We start from the raw sequence: 12,678 nt of genomic DNA, 5'->3' as shown, positions 1-12,678 counted from the left end.
AATGGAACCATGACCTCCTGGTTCATAGGTTGGCGCTCAAACACAGAGCCACACTGGCTGGGCTTGGTATAACTACTTTTATATTAAGACTAAGGTATTATTCTCCTTTTCACTCTGATCCTCTCCTCAGTGTACAGTGGCGTTTTCCAGAGGCTACATAATATGCGGTGATGTTCTTACTAGGGCAGTAAGTGGAACATGTGTTTATGTATTCTTGTGCTTTAATATTTCTGTTTTAATTCTGAATACGGTAAACATCAATAGATGTAATCTAGTTGATAAACAAAAGTTCTGGGGCTGCCAATAATTTTGAAAAATGTAAATAGTTCCTAAGACCCAAATGTATGAGAACTATTGTTTTAAACCACAAATTTTGAAAGTGAGCTCTAAAGATCTCTATGTCTTGGATCACAAACAAATACAAACAAGCCAATAAGCCAATAGAACCAAGATGGGGGCCTTAGCAATAAGATTTACTATGTCCTGATCTCTCAGGTCTGGAAATCTCCAGATCAAAGCCAAAATGAGCAGCAAGGACCGCAGCTGCTCACTGTTCAGGAGATCCAGTCTAATGCATCCTCTAAGCAGGGGTCAGCAAACGATGGTCCACGGGTTAAATATGGTCTGCTACCTGTTTTTATAAATAAAGTTTTATTGGATTCACTTATGTATTGGCTGCTTTCTCACAACAGCAGTTTAGTAGGTGTGACAGAGACCATATAGCCTGCAAATTGTAAAATGTTACTATCTAGCCTTTTCAGCCAGGGTTGGCTCCTCTGATCACTTGGACCTGGCTGAATCCACAGCAAGCCCTTCTCTCTCCTCCCCCACCAAGTTCTTGGAGCTCACAGGTAAAGAACAAGAACATAGCAATGCCATAAAACTGTGTCCAACAACTGGATGTTTTTAATGATGAGTCGTTCTTAGTTTTTTGACAAACATTTCCTATTTAATAAGGAATAAATATAACAACAAAATATTCATATAGTTAAAGTACATTTTAAAAAGCAAAATTATATTGTGTAAAATTCTATGTAGGAAAAGTACAATAACTGGACTTCAAATCTATAGCTACTAAAATTTTTATTTCGGTTCAAAACACAGCACCAAAAATACCCAGACATTTTAAAACTTCACTAAAAGGAAAAATATTATAGAATGCATACTTGCAGAAAGCTACATAAAGTCACTTTAAAATTACCTCAGGCTGCAAAAAGAAAAAACCTAAATGCTGTACCTAAATTATCCATGTCCCAAAATAACGCCATTTATGTTAGCAATTCTTAAACTATAATGGTTATAAACCACTAGCACATCCATCAACAGAATGTCAAACTATTTTGATCAAGTCAGTGGCCAGATTGTTAAAAGGGCCATAATGAAAGCTGTGGGGCTTCACAGTGTTAGGTTCCTATTCACGGGACTACAGTACAACAGACTTCCTGGAATTTTAGGACAGAAGGCGCATACGTGGCTGAATTACCAGGATTATAATGGAATGAGAGCTGCTCACTTCCCAGAAACAAGGGCTCACAAGAAGCACAATGCGATATAAATCCCAACAGATTATTTGCTTACAAATGTATAAAATACAAAGTGTAAGTTATTCCTACGACATGTTTAAAGTGCTTCAGAATTCATGCTGTTTTGGTCATACTCTTCTACTTTCCCAAAGAGATTGTTTTCTCTGTTGTGGCTAAATGATACACAGAAGTTCTTACCAGAAATGGTAAAATCAAAGAAAACTCTGTTCAAATTTTTAAAAGATTGTTTCTATGCCACCAGTTTCTAGATTCTTTGTAAGGAGTAGATTCACCTTGCAGGTTATTTTCCAGACCCTTGTATACATTTCTAATCCATGCAATTTCGAATACAAGCTCACCCTTGTCACAACCGTGGCATGCCCGCTGACTCATTCCGCCTCTTTGCTCTTCTTGGAGCCAGCCCCTGCTGAATCTTCTGCCTCAGCCCTCCTCCCATCTCGGCCCTCCTCCGAGAATCTTCCACCACATTCGCGTGCTCTCATGCGAGCTCCTGGCTGGTACAGTGGTAAGGCCGGCCGGTCCTGCTAGGATAAAAGGGTGGGTTACTCTTCCAAGGGCTGGCAATGCAGGAGGGAACAACATCACTATTTTTAGGGACTGAAGATCTTAAATATATCTAAAGATTATCAGTCTTATAGCTAAAAATCAGCCTTTTTTCACAGCACTCTCTCAGAAACCAAGCATTTCAAGGCAATAAAAAGCCATGAAAATACAGTTACTACGTTACTGCTCAAACCTACAACACTCTGGAAACAGTACACCATGGCCCTCTCCTGCCAGTTTGAGAGATGACAAGTCAACACACACATCTCAGTCCCACATAGTCGCCAAGCAGCGGACCTGAGTCTGAAACAAAATGAGTCATGGCCCCTCGGAGGGCTCTTAGAGTGCTAAACGAAACGGTTACTAACACTCATGTGGATTATTTCTGAACTGTCCCCTTCACAGAAAATACCCATCATACTATTAAACTCTTGGAGGTGGTGGAATAAAAACAGAGAGTGAATAAAGTACACAAAATGCACTTAAATAGCTTCCAGGCACGAGGACAGTGAAATGAGGGAAGGGCAGTGTGATTCTGAAGGCTGGGACCTATACTCCCAGTGGGAACAACTGCTTCTCAGGAAAGCCAGCGCTCCAAGAGAGGGAGGCAGCAACCCCATCCCAGCTCGGTGCTCCTTCCCTGCCTGCGTGTATGACAGAGTACCAGCAGCTCTAGCCTTTCCAGGCCACCTGGAGTGCAAGGACAGTGCGACTCGCTCGGGTGGGCATGTCCCACTGGTGTTTTACCTTTACCCACTCCTAGGCTGTGTGTGGAGGCCCCACAGTCACCACATGGATTTATCATAATATTCTTAATATAAGCCTGGCCAATGAGGAGAGTAGGAAAGGGTTCAACAGGACCCCTGTGTAGGCCAAGATGCAGGCTTGACAACCCACCATCTCCCGCGCCAACAAGCTGGCTCTGTTCTTCACCAGGGTAACGTGTACAGAGTTTGAAACTGACCCTAAAAGCACATCATAACCTGCCAGGTCTGGTACGAAAGGAGCTATTACCCACAAAGCACTTTATCACTACTACCACACTGCAAACTTAATTGACAGGAGTCATTGCAAGTTCCCACACCTACAGCTGTGCAAATACCCAAATCACTCCATTGGAAAACAAGTGCTCACAGGAACAACCCTCACCAATGAGACTCATGGCTGTACTTGGTGTACCCAAGGTCAAGGCAGCTACAGGAACCCTTTGTGATACAGACTTGACCAGTCAAGGGTGAAGCTAAAAGGTGCTGGCTTTTCTGAAGATCTCCCTTGGCTTTACTAGAAATACTTAGAAAATCAACATCGCTGAAACTTGGGTGGATCTGACGGGAATCATGCTGAGTGAAAAAGCCAATCTCAAAAGGTTACGTACTCTCTGTTTCCGTTTATGTAGTGCTCCTGAAACCACAAAGTCAGAGAGACAGAGAACGGAGTGGCTGCCAAGGGTCAGGAACGGCAGGTGAGTGTGACCGCAGCCTCAGACCCAGCTGCTCACCTGGAGGGCAGGCTTTGGGGCCTGGCAGCAGCATGGGGCCTGGCCCGGGGAGGGAGATGAACACATTTATAGCGCTTCTCCCTGACAATGAGATCTGAATACAAATTAACCTCAAATTTCAGAAAGAAAACCTGATTGTTGCGCTAAGTGGGCAATCTCAATCTGATTGTGTGGGTCTAACTTCTGGGTGTTTATGAGCCATCTGATTGTCCATTAATCATCAGATGCTGTTAATAATGGAAAAGAAAGCTTCATGAAATGTTAATATTTTCCTTACCGTCTTAGTGGTAAATCTGATAATATACCATTATTTCTTCTCAAGCAAATAGTATGAAAGTGCTAGTTTTATAATAAATAAAAGCTTATTTTTTTCCTGGTGAAAAGATGATGGCTGGTTCTATATTTTTATTTGTCATTCAGCACTTTCTGCCCACTAAGTGGACAAGAATAACTACTCTAGCAAATGCAGGCTCAGGGCGGTGCACCCTCTAAGATAACACAGGATCCCGAGTAGAGATCCCGCACCTCAGGCACCTGTGTAGACTTTCCTTTTTTAGGTGAAATTAAAGAATTTCTGTTTGGAAGAGCAGTCATAAGCCTGCAGAAGTACAGCTCATACTTTCAGCGCAGACAGATGAATGAGGGATTATCCCAAATGAAGAAAAGAACCTTGTTCCGCACTCTCTCCTTCCTGGGGGCCGGGCTGTCCTCACTCTTCTGTTCTCTCCCCGGTCTCTCTGCTGCTTCCACCGGGACTCCACGGTCCTGGCTCCCCGGCTTCCCTCGGTCTGGAGTGAATCCTTTCCCTGGTTTCATCTCTTCTTCATTTCTTCTGGAAAACTTGTCAAACTCGTAGTGAGCTCTAAGCTTTCTGCTATCATCCGAGTGGTATCTTTGTGTTTCAAGTTCTTTTTCTCGAAATTTTCTCTCCATATCCTTTTGCTCTTTATCACTGTCATTTTGTGACCTGTGATTTAATACAAATGATCAGTAACCTTTCATAAACTGCTTGTTGATGACCTATCTTCCCTTCCAAAGTCCATGTTCCAGAAAAGGCAAGGAACATGTAAGTCTGCCCATCACTTAACGCCAAATTTGCATGCACACACCACAGGCATTCAATAAAAACTATGAATCAATTATATTAACAATATTTCCTGTTATACTTGAGTAACACATATGTATTAAGTGATATGCTAAGGCACCAATTACACATATTTTTAAAATTCTCAGTAAACCTCCAAAATAAATATATTTCCCCCTCATTGCAGATAAAGTAAATGAGACTACATGTGGTCAGGTGACTCCCAGTATCCCAAATGCACATCCATCATGAGGCAGAGCTGACAGTGACAGCTTAGTTGCTGCTTCAACCATAGCTAAAACTACCTGAAATTTAGTAACGTTTGTGTATATGTCAAACTATTAAATGAACAGTAAGTAAACAAGTGGCTGGTTAGCTCATTTGGATCTTAAAGTCTTTCCCTCCACCAACTGCTGGCAAACGTCCTTACATACCATCTGTGGACCCCTCACGTACAGAAGCAGCAGGACTGGTGGGGACAAAAAGATCTATAAGCAAAGCGTGAACTGGAGCCAGAAACATGACAAAAGGCAGTGTCGTGTCCTAAGCCAGCGGTCGCCAACCTTTTGGACCTCACGGACCACCAGTGATCTGCAGACCACCGGTTGACAGCTTCCTAAGAAACTGCGTTATGTCTGTAACATAAACCATAATTCTAACAGATCAGATTTGCTATTATGTATAAATTAATTTTATATACAAACCAATAAACTAGAACCCACCAAAAAGAGGGAGAGAAAACTTTACATAACTCTATATGCAAGGAAGGCAGTCATAAATCGTTCAGATTACTGTGCTCCTGGGCAAATAGCAGCTTAATCCCATGACCTTGCCCACTGCACCTGAATCCACTTCCAGCCACTCCTGTGAGCGGAACAGCCCTTGCCTCCAGGAGGCTCTGCAGGTGTCCAAATACAAGGCATGGGCAGGAACCCTGGGCCTGGGGGACAAGAAGCCCAGCTGCATGTGGCCCTACTGACTAGGACATGACCAAACCCAGGGTCAGGGGCTGGACAAGCGAATGGCTGGTCTTTCTCTGGACCCTGCGCAGACTGCTATGTCTGTCTTGTTCCCAGAGAAGCCCAGGTCCTTTTGTGAGCTCATATCATGAGCAGGTAAAGACCTATGGGTCACAACACCAGGATCTACAGCTGTGTGTCAAAGTCCATGGGGCTAGAGGGCCGACAACTCCCACAAAGGAACTACAGCACTTAGAATTTTATCTTTTTAGGACAGGAAGACTTTCAGCACCTGAAAGACCAAGTTCTCAAATTCATAATTCCATAGAGAATTGAAGGTCTGCAAGACCAAATGGGCATGGTATCTCAGAAGACACAGGAAAATTACAAACTGATACAAATCACAAGGAAAGGAGACAGGGAAGAAGATCCAGAAGACCTAAAGTGCAACAACAGAAACCCAAAGGAAATACAGAAGATATTTCTCTGGTTCAAAGATAGATTTGAGGCTACAGCCTAAACGGGTTTACCAAGTTACTAGCATGACCAAAATGAAACAAAAATGTGGACAAGCATTCAAGAATTCCAAGAACACTATGAAATATGAGCACTCGTGCTAACAAAGGATATATGACCGTGATGGATGGCCATCCTGTGATGCTGAACGTGGCCAAAGAAACAGAAGCGCGGGGCTCACTTTTCCCTGCGCTCCTCCAGCAGGCTCTCCCGGGGCTTGGCCTTCCCCGCAGCGCAGCCAGGACCGGCTTCCCACTGTCCCTCTCCACTTTCAATGTCCTCTCCAGGTTCTTTTGGTTTCTCAGTGGCTGCTTCCTCTCCCTTTTCTGGTTTCTTAAGAAGCTGCGAAATTATAATGTTAGTAAAATGTCACTTTAAGAGTATATTAATAAATAATTTAAACTATATACCAATATTGAGCCCAAATGTCTGAATACAAACAAAGATAAAGGTCCAATGAACAGGTTTGGGGCTAAACCCCTAGGGCAATGTTCAGTCAATAAAACATTTTGTGGTTGTGAAAAATGATGTAGGATAGTTAATGTGGTGCCTCAATGCTGGTATTAACGAATAAAGGAATGTCACAAAAGAATGATCTGATTTCTATTTCTATGTTGATACACATGAGTAGGAAAATGTCCAGAAAGCTTGCAACACTGTGTTCATAGTGATTATTTTTTAGGTGACAGAACTGAAATGAATTTCTTTCCTTTCACCTACAGGTTCTAGTTTTTTAAAAATAAACAAGTATTGCCCTTGCTGGTGTGACTCAGTTGGTTGAACATTGTCCTGTGCACTGAGAGGTGACTGGTTAGACTCCCAATCAGGGCAAATGTCTGGGTTTCACACTCAACCCCCAGTAGGGGGCATGCGGGAGGTAGCTGATCAATGGTTGTCTCTCTCAGATGTTTCTCTCCCTATTCCCTGTTCTCTCTCTCTAAAATCAATACAAAATCTTTTGTAATAAGAAAAAAAACCATTTTTTAAAAGGCTGCTTTATATTAATGGCTTTTAGAACAGTTTTAGAGTTTTCAAAACTTATTATTCCCTTTCTTCAAACAGACCTAGAAGGTTGCTATGGTGTGTTTAATTCAGTATGCCTTTTATGTGTGCCTCCCATCCAGTTAGTTCCCCAGCTCTTTGAAATAAAAGTTTGTAGAACATAAACGAAAGATCTTGTTCTATTTTTGCCGGGAGCCAGTCCATCCTTGCTCTTTCAAGGGACCTGGCATATATGCATACTGTTCTTAATATGTTTGCTCACCTTCTTGGCGCTGTGTTTTAACCAAGGTCACCTCTCCGAGAAAGGTTGTTTCCCCAGGTAGGGATTTTCCCCTGAAGTTAGGGAGGGAATAAAACCTCTTAAGTGCCACTAATTAATCACTTTAACTACGAACAATCATGCTTAAGCTACATAATCTTTACTCCCTGGAATGGAGATAAGAAACGCCCTAACCTTTGGAATAGAGATTGATAGGATTGGAATCAACTGCTATAAATACAGATGAGAACATGGACACAGAACTTGGCTGGAGATTGTGGCTAGAGATCCTGGCAAGGCTGCTGATCAACTGAACGCTGTCTCCGTATCATTCCTTCTTCGCCGACTCCATCCACATCTTTAGGAACCCCTGGACCTGCTGGGGCTGGACCCCAGCATATTTTTAGGCTATTAATACTAATTCTGTTGGGATTTCTTCACAGACTTTGTTTTCAGAGTTTTGTTTTTTTAATTTAAATTCTCCAAATCATTCATAAGTCAGAGATGCCCAAATTGATCAAAGATGCTTGTTAAAGGTTTATTGGGTCAGATGTGAACTCTTAGGTTAGAACACCAGACACTCCTCAGAACAGGAGCTGTTGGCTACTCACGTCATTGGGTCCAACCAAGATTTTGTTCTACCAGATTTGGACTATATAACTTTCTCTTGCTGTGTTTAAGTCTTTCATTTTTTTCTTTATGAAGGATCCTATATTTACTGCCTTAAATTTGTTTTCGTATCTTTGGTTTATTCTGGATTTTAATCCCATTCTCCAAACGGAGTAAGTACATGCTGTACTCCCAATACTTGAGTCTTACTTAAAACTATACATAGTTGAGCCTAACCAGTTTGGCTCACTGGATAGAGCGTCGGCCTGTAGACTGAAGGGTCCCGGGTTTGATTCCGGTCAAGGGCATGTACCTTGGTTGCAGGCACGTCCCCAGTGGGGAGTGTGCAGGAGGCAACTGATCGATGTTTCTAACTCTCTATCCCTCTCCCTTCATCTCTGTAAAAAATCAGTAAAATATATTTAAAAAAATAACTATAAAACTATACATAGTTGAAATTACAGGCTACAAGTTTCAGTGATTCTTCCGGAAAACTCTCAGATTTGACAAAAGTGTTTCTGACGATGTGAAGCATTAGGCACGGAGGGAGCTACAACTCTCTGTTCAGAAAGTAAAATGAAAAGGTTAGAGTTCGCACACCTGTGACCATTAAATTTGCATTAAATATATACCTACTTTGTCCCTGGTCATGACAGAGCTGAACTTCTACAATGACAAAGACCTTTCCTGTAATATTAAGGTTTCATTTTATTTTTTACTTGAGATTAGGTGGGGTCACATGGCTTGCTTTTTGGCCAGTGAAATGTGGGCACCGGGATGTGTCCGTTCCACATGGAAGATTTAAGTACTAGTGTGCAATCTGCCAAATACACATTCCCTTCCCTTGTCATAAAGACTGTAGGAGCAAATGCCAAGATGTATCCTCCATCAGCCTGGGTCACTGGATGGCTACAATGAGTAATACACAATGGACAAGTGACATGAACAAGAAGAGAATTTGAGTTTTACAAAACCAATGAAATTTCTGAAACTATTTGTTACTGCAGCATAACCTAAGCAGTCCTGACTGATACAAATGCTGATGTGTTTTTGTAGAAATATTGTTAAGAAATCATTCCCTCCATTGCTAGGACACCCCATATGGGAGAAACTGTTTTAGAAGCAAAGGCCTAGAAAAAGCTTTGCTTCCCTTAAAGAACTGGCATGTTTTCTCCTCATGGATAATGAAAACAATGTTTCTGATCAACTTCTTAGTTGATCAGAAACTAATCTATGGCACAATGAAGGAGACTGTGATCTCTTCCCCATCCTTTCCCTTTCTACTCTCTATCTTCCTGCAGGCACTGACCTTTGATTATTTTTCTGTCTATCACACAATTTTAATGAAGTCCTATAAGGCACCTTATCCCCTTCATGGAGTGAGTTAAGAAGCTTGTTAGGTTGAAACCTAAGCACATCTGAGCAGAACACTACCAAGGAAGGGCTGACTCTAATATGGGGCAACATATTTTACATAGCAAAAAGTTCCCTCTGTACACGAAACCACCCTCCTAAATGAATGCCTCAGGCAAAGGAAAAACTGGGCAAGAAATGCAGAAACCATTTCCGTGAGAAACCCAGTTCTACGAGTCAGCCTTCATAAGGCAGGGCTAGTGTACACTGAGCCAATGGTTTTCAAATGTGTATTTTTAGTCAGGAAATATTTTCATTAAAATAAAATGTAAGCAGGAGCCCAGTCTATGGTACTTAAATGCAGGGCTCCTCCGAGTGAAGTGCTCTGTTCACATGCAGGAGGCTGGTCCTCCTCCATCCTCCCACCCACTCAGTCCTTCCAAACACAGCGTGCCCAAGGAACCCCAAGGGCTCAGGGAACACAGTTTGAGAACTACTATTAAAAAATAGAGAAAAGGAACTATAGTAAAAAAAGACTAGACAAATTAAAAATGTTCCTTTATTTCCAGTGAGCTAAAATACTGAAAAGGCACAATTAGGACAGCAGAACTATTTTTGGAAAAAAGGTATGAAAGGTCTCCAATTACCTTAATCCTTACTTCTTTCTCAGCAGCTTTCTTTTGCTTATCTGTTTCTTTTCTCTTACATTTTTCTTCTTCTCTTTTCTTTCTTTTTTCTTCTTCACGTATGCGTTTCTTTTCCAATTCCCTTCGCCTTCGCTCTTCTCTCTTCTCTTCTCGAATCCTCTAAAGAGGTGGAAAAATCTGTGCATAAATTGTCTGCGTGGATGTGGTAGAAACATAAAGCATATGCACAAAAGGCCAGACATACCTGCTTTTCTAATTTTCTGTTTTTAATGTATTCCAAAAGAGGTGTGGTTCTTCTAGCTAAAACAAAATAATTGTAATAAAGTATTTAACTAAAAAATAAGATCTCTTTCCTCTGTTTTAAATACTTGTTTTCAATGTAATCTTTAAAATCTTTAAAAAATAAGGAAACTTAATTAGAAAAAGGTGTCTCATGTCTACTCTTGAGTTTCTGGAGACTGTTACTAGGAGATAACCACTTATTTCTAAAACACACCACTTGCAGGTGTAGGGCTGAAGACCTGATTCAAACTGGATTCTGTATTCTGAATGGGTTTATCCACTTGTTTGCTTGGCTTGCTCAGGAGGCCTGATATGTTTTTGAACAACAGAAAGATGATCTCATACTTAAACCACGCACTTCATTTCAGTGGCTGGTCTTTGAAAAGATACTGACTCCACCCTTGAGATATAATGCTCCTTCCCGAATACAGCCAGGCACAGAGCACTCAAATGTCTTTTCTACTGTTCAAACATCACAACTCTGAAACAAGATGAGTATAATGTAACTGAAAGCTCAAGCTATCCCATCCACAGATACTCAGAATATTTTCCCAAGCTGCTTGCTGTCTTGCAATGCTTTTGTCAAAAGTAGGAAATATTCTACATTTCTGCCAAACCTGTCAAAAGTGTCAATTTTTTATGAAAGTCATAAAAAAGAAATACGTATATACTCTATAAATACATATCTTAATACAGTAAAGAGGTGAAATGAGCAAAACAGACCAATAAGTTCTCTTGTCTTTGCCTCTATGTCTCCCAGAAGAGTTTCGGGATTGGCACTAGTTTTTTCTTCCTCCACACAGTAAGTTTCTAAAAACTTCTTATATTCTGGATCTGTACATTTAAGGAGAAAAAATAAATAAATACACTCCTCCCCATATAAAGGAGATAATCTGCATTTGATCATTGTATATAATTTGGTAGGTTCATAATCCAGCCTTTGAAAAAGGACTCACCATCATCAATGCTTCCGGTTTTGGCATCTTTTTTCTTCAGCTTCTTTTTGGCTATCTTCTGGAATGGAGCGAACTCTACCACTGCAGGGTATTCTAGCCCTTTAACAACAACAACAACAAAATTCCAAAAATCATTCTGAAATTCTACTATATTCATTTTGTAGAAGAATGATCTAGCTTTCTTAAGGATTGAACATAACAATGAAAATGTTAGTGGTTAAACTATAATTTAATTATACTTTTAAGCAAGTGCAACCTTAGCATGTCAGACTCCACATTTAAGTAAAGGAGAACAACTGTTTATTAAATAAAACGATTCCTCACTTGTAGTGGTGATTACATAACTGAATACATTTAAAATTCATCACACAAGACACTGGGGGGTGGGGAAAGCTGGGGGAATGTCAAGGGGGGAAAAAAAGGAGACATGTGTAATACTCTTTGTAATACTTTAAGAAATAAAAACAAAGAAAAAACAAAAAAATAAAATAAAAAAATAAAATTCATCACACTATATACCTTAAAATGACGAATTCTGCCATATGTTACTTATATCTCACTAAGCCTACCTCTCCTCACTAAAGAGTGTAATATCTTAGTCACATTTAAATCTTTTTAATTTTAAAAGGTTAATTCAATTATTAACCTGCCATATGAATTCAAGAAAATTATTTTGCTTTTGAATAGACACGTAGCTAAAAGAGGGGCCTTCAAAGTGTATACATAATATTCAAGTAAGATTTGCTTCAAATAAAAAAGTTCAGATTGAAAGTCACTACAAATTCATTCTGTTGTGATATGGGCGGAGGGGCATGCACATAGAAATGATCACTGGGAGAACCTGCTATGTGCTTAATAAAAATAGCACATTCTACCTCCATACTGAACCCACTGATTAATCACTCTGGACTTGTCAGGAATGACCAGGTGACTATGACATTGTAATTCTCTCATTTGTCTGGAAGACACACACTACAATATTAGTGAACCACGAAAAAATTATGCTAAGTGTAACGAACCAGTCAGAAAAAGACAAATACTGTATGATTTCACTTCTATGAGGTATCTAGAGTATTTAAATTCATAGAAACAGAAATTAGAAGGGTTGTTGTCAGGGCTGGGGGTGGGGGCGGGGAGAAATGGGGAAAGTTGATATTTAATGGGTACAGAGTTTTAGCTTTGTAAGCTAAAAAGAGTTCTGGAGATTGGTTGCACAACAATGAGAATATACTTAACACTACTGACCTACACACTTAAAAAAATAAGATGGTAAATTTTTGTTATGTGTATTTTACCACAATTTTAAAAAAAGAAAGATAAAGGCACTTGAATTAATTACCTAATAAGACCATTCAACAGAAATGTCAAATACTTCAAGCACTAAACTTGCTTTTACTCACAGCAAAAAATGTCTGGTTCAATCTTG

The 12,678-nt window shown here is 40.3% G+C and overlaps 1 protein-coding gene across 1 annotated transcript in view; it reads right to left on the bottom strand.

The window, feature by feature from the left end:
- Window positions 1-884: 884 nt before the first annotated feature.
- The window catches only part of UPF3A (UPF3 regulator of nonsense transcripts homolog A (yeast)), a gene marked incomplete at its 5' end in the record, with an annotated part of 19,082 nt that continues 7,288 nt past the window's right edge, over window positions 885-12,678 (bottom strand). The window contains 7 exons of the mRNA XM_006769315.2: window positions 885-2,065; window positions 4,255-4,552; window positions 6,326-6,486; window positions 10,015-10,173; window positions 10,259-10,314; window positions 11,020-11,130; window positions 11,253-11,351. Coding sequence (XP_006769378.1) covers window positions 1,913-2,065; window positions 4,255-4,552; window positions 6,326-6,486; window positions 10,015-10,173; window positions 10,259-10,314; window positions 11,020-11,130; window positions 11,253-11,351 — 1,037 coding nt within the window. The remainder of the gene's footprint in view (window positions 2,066-4,254; window positions 4,553-6,325; window positions 6,487-10,014; window positions 10,174-10,258; window positions 10,315-11,019; window positions 11,131-11,252; window positions 11,352-12,678) is intronic.

This window comes from Myotis davidii, unplaced genomic scaffold (assembly GCF_000327345.1).
Source record: "Myotis davidii unplaced genomic scaffold, ASM32734v1 scaffold444, whole genome shotgun sequence".
In the NCBI taxonomy this organism is placed as follows: domain Eukaryota; kingdom Metazoa; phylum Chordata; class Mammalia; order Chiroptera; family Vespertilionidae; genus Myotis; species Myotis davidii.
This window is presented reverse-complemented; position numbering and strand designations above follow the sequence as displayed.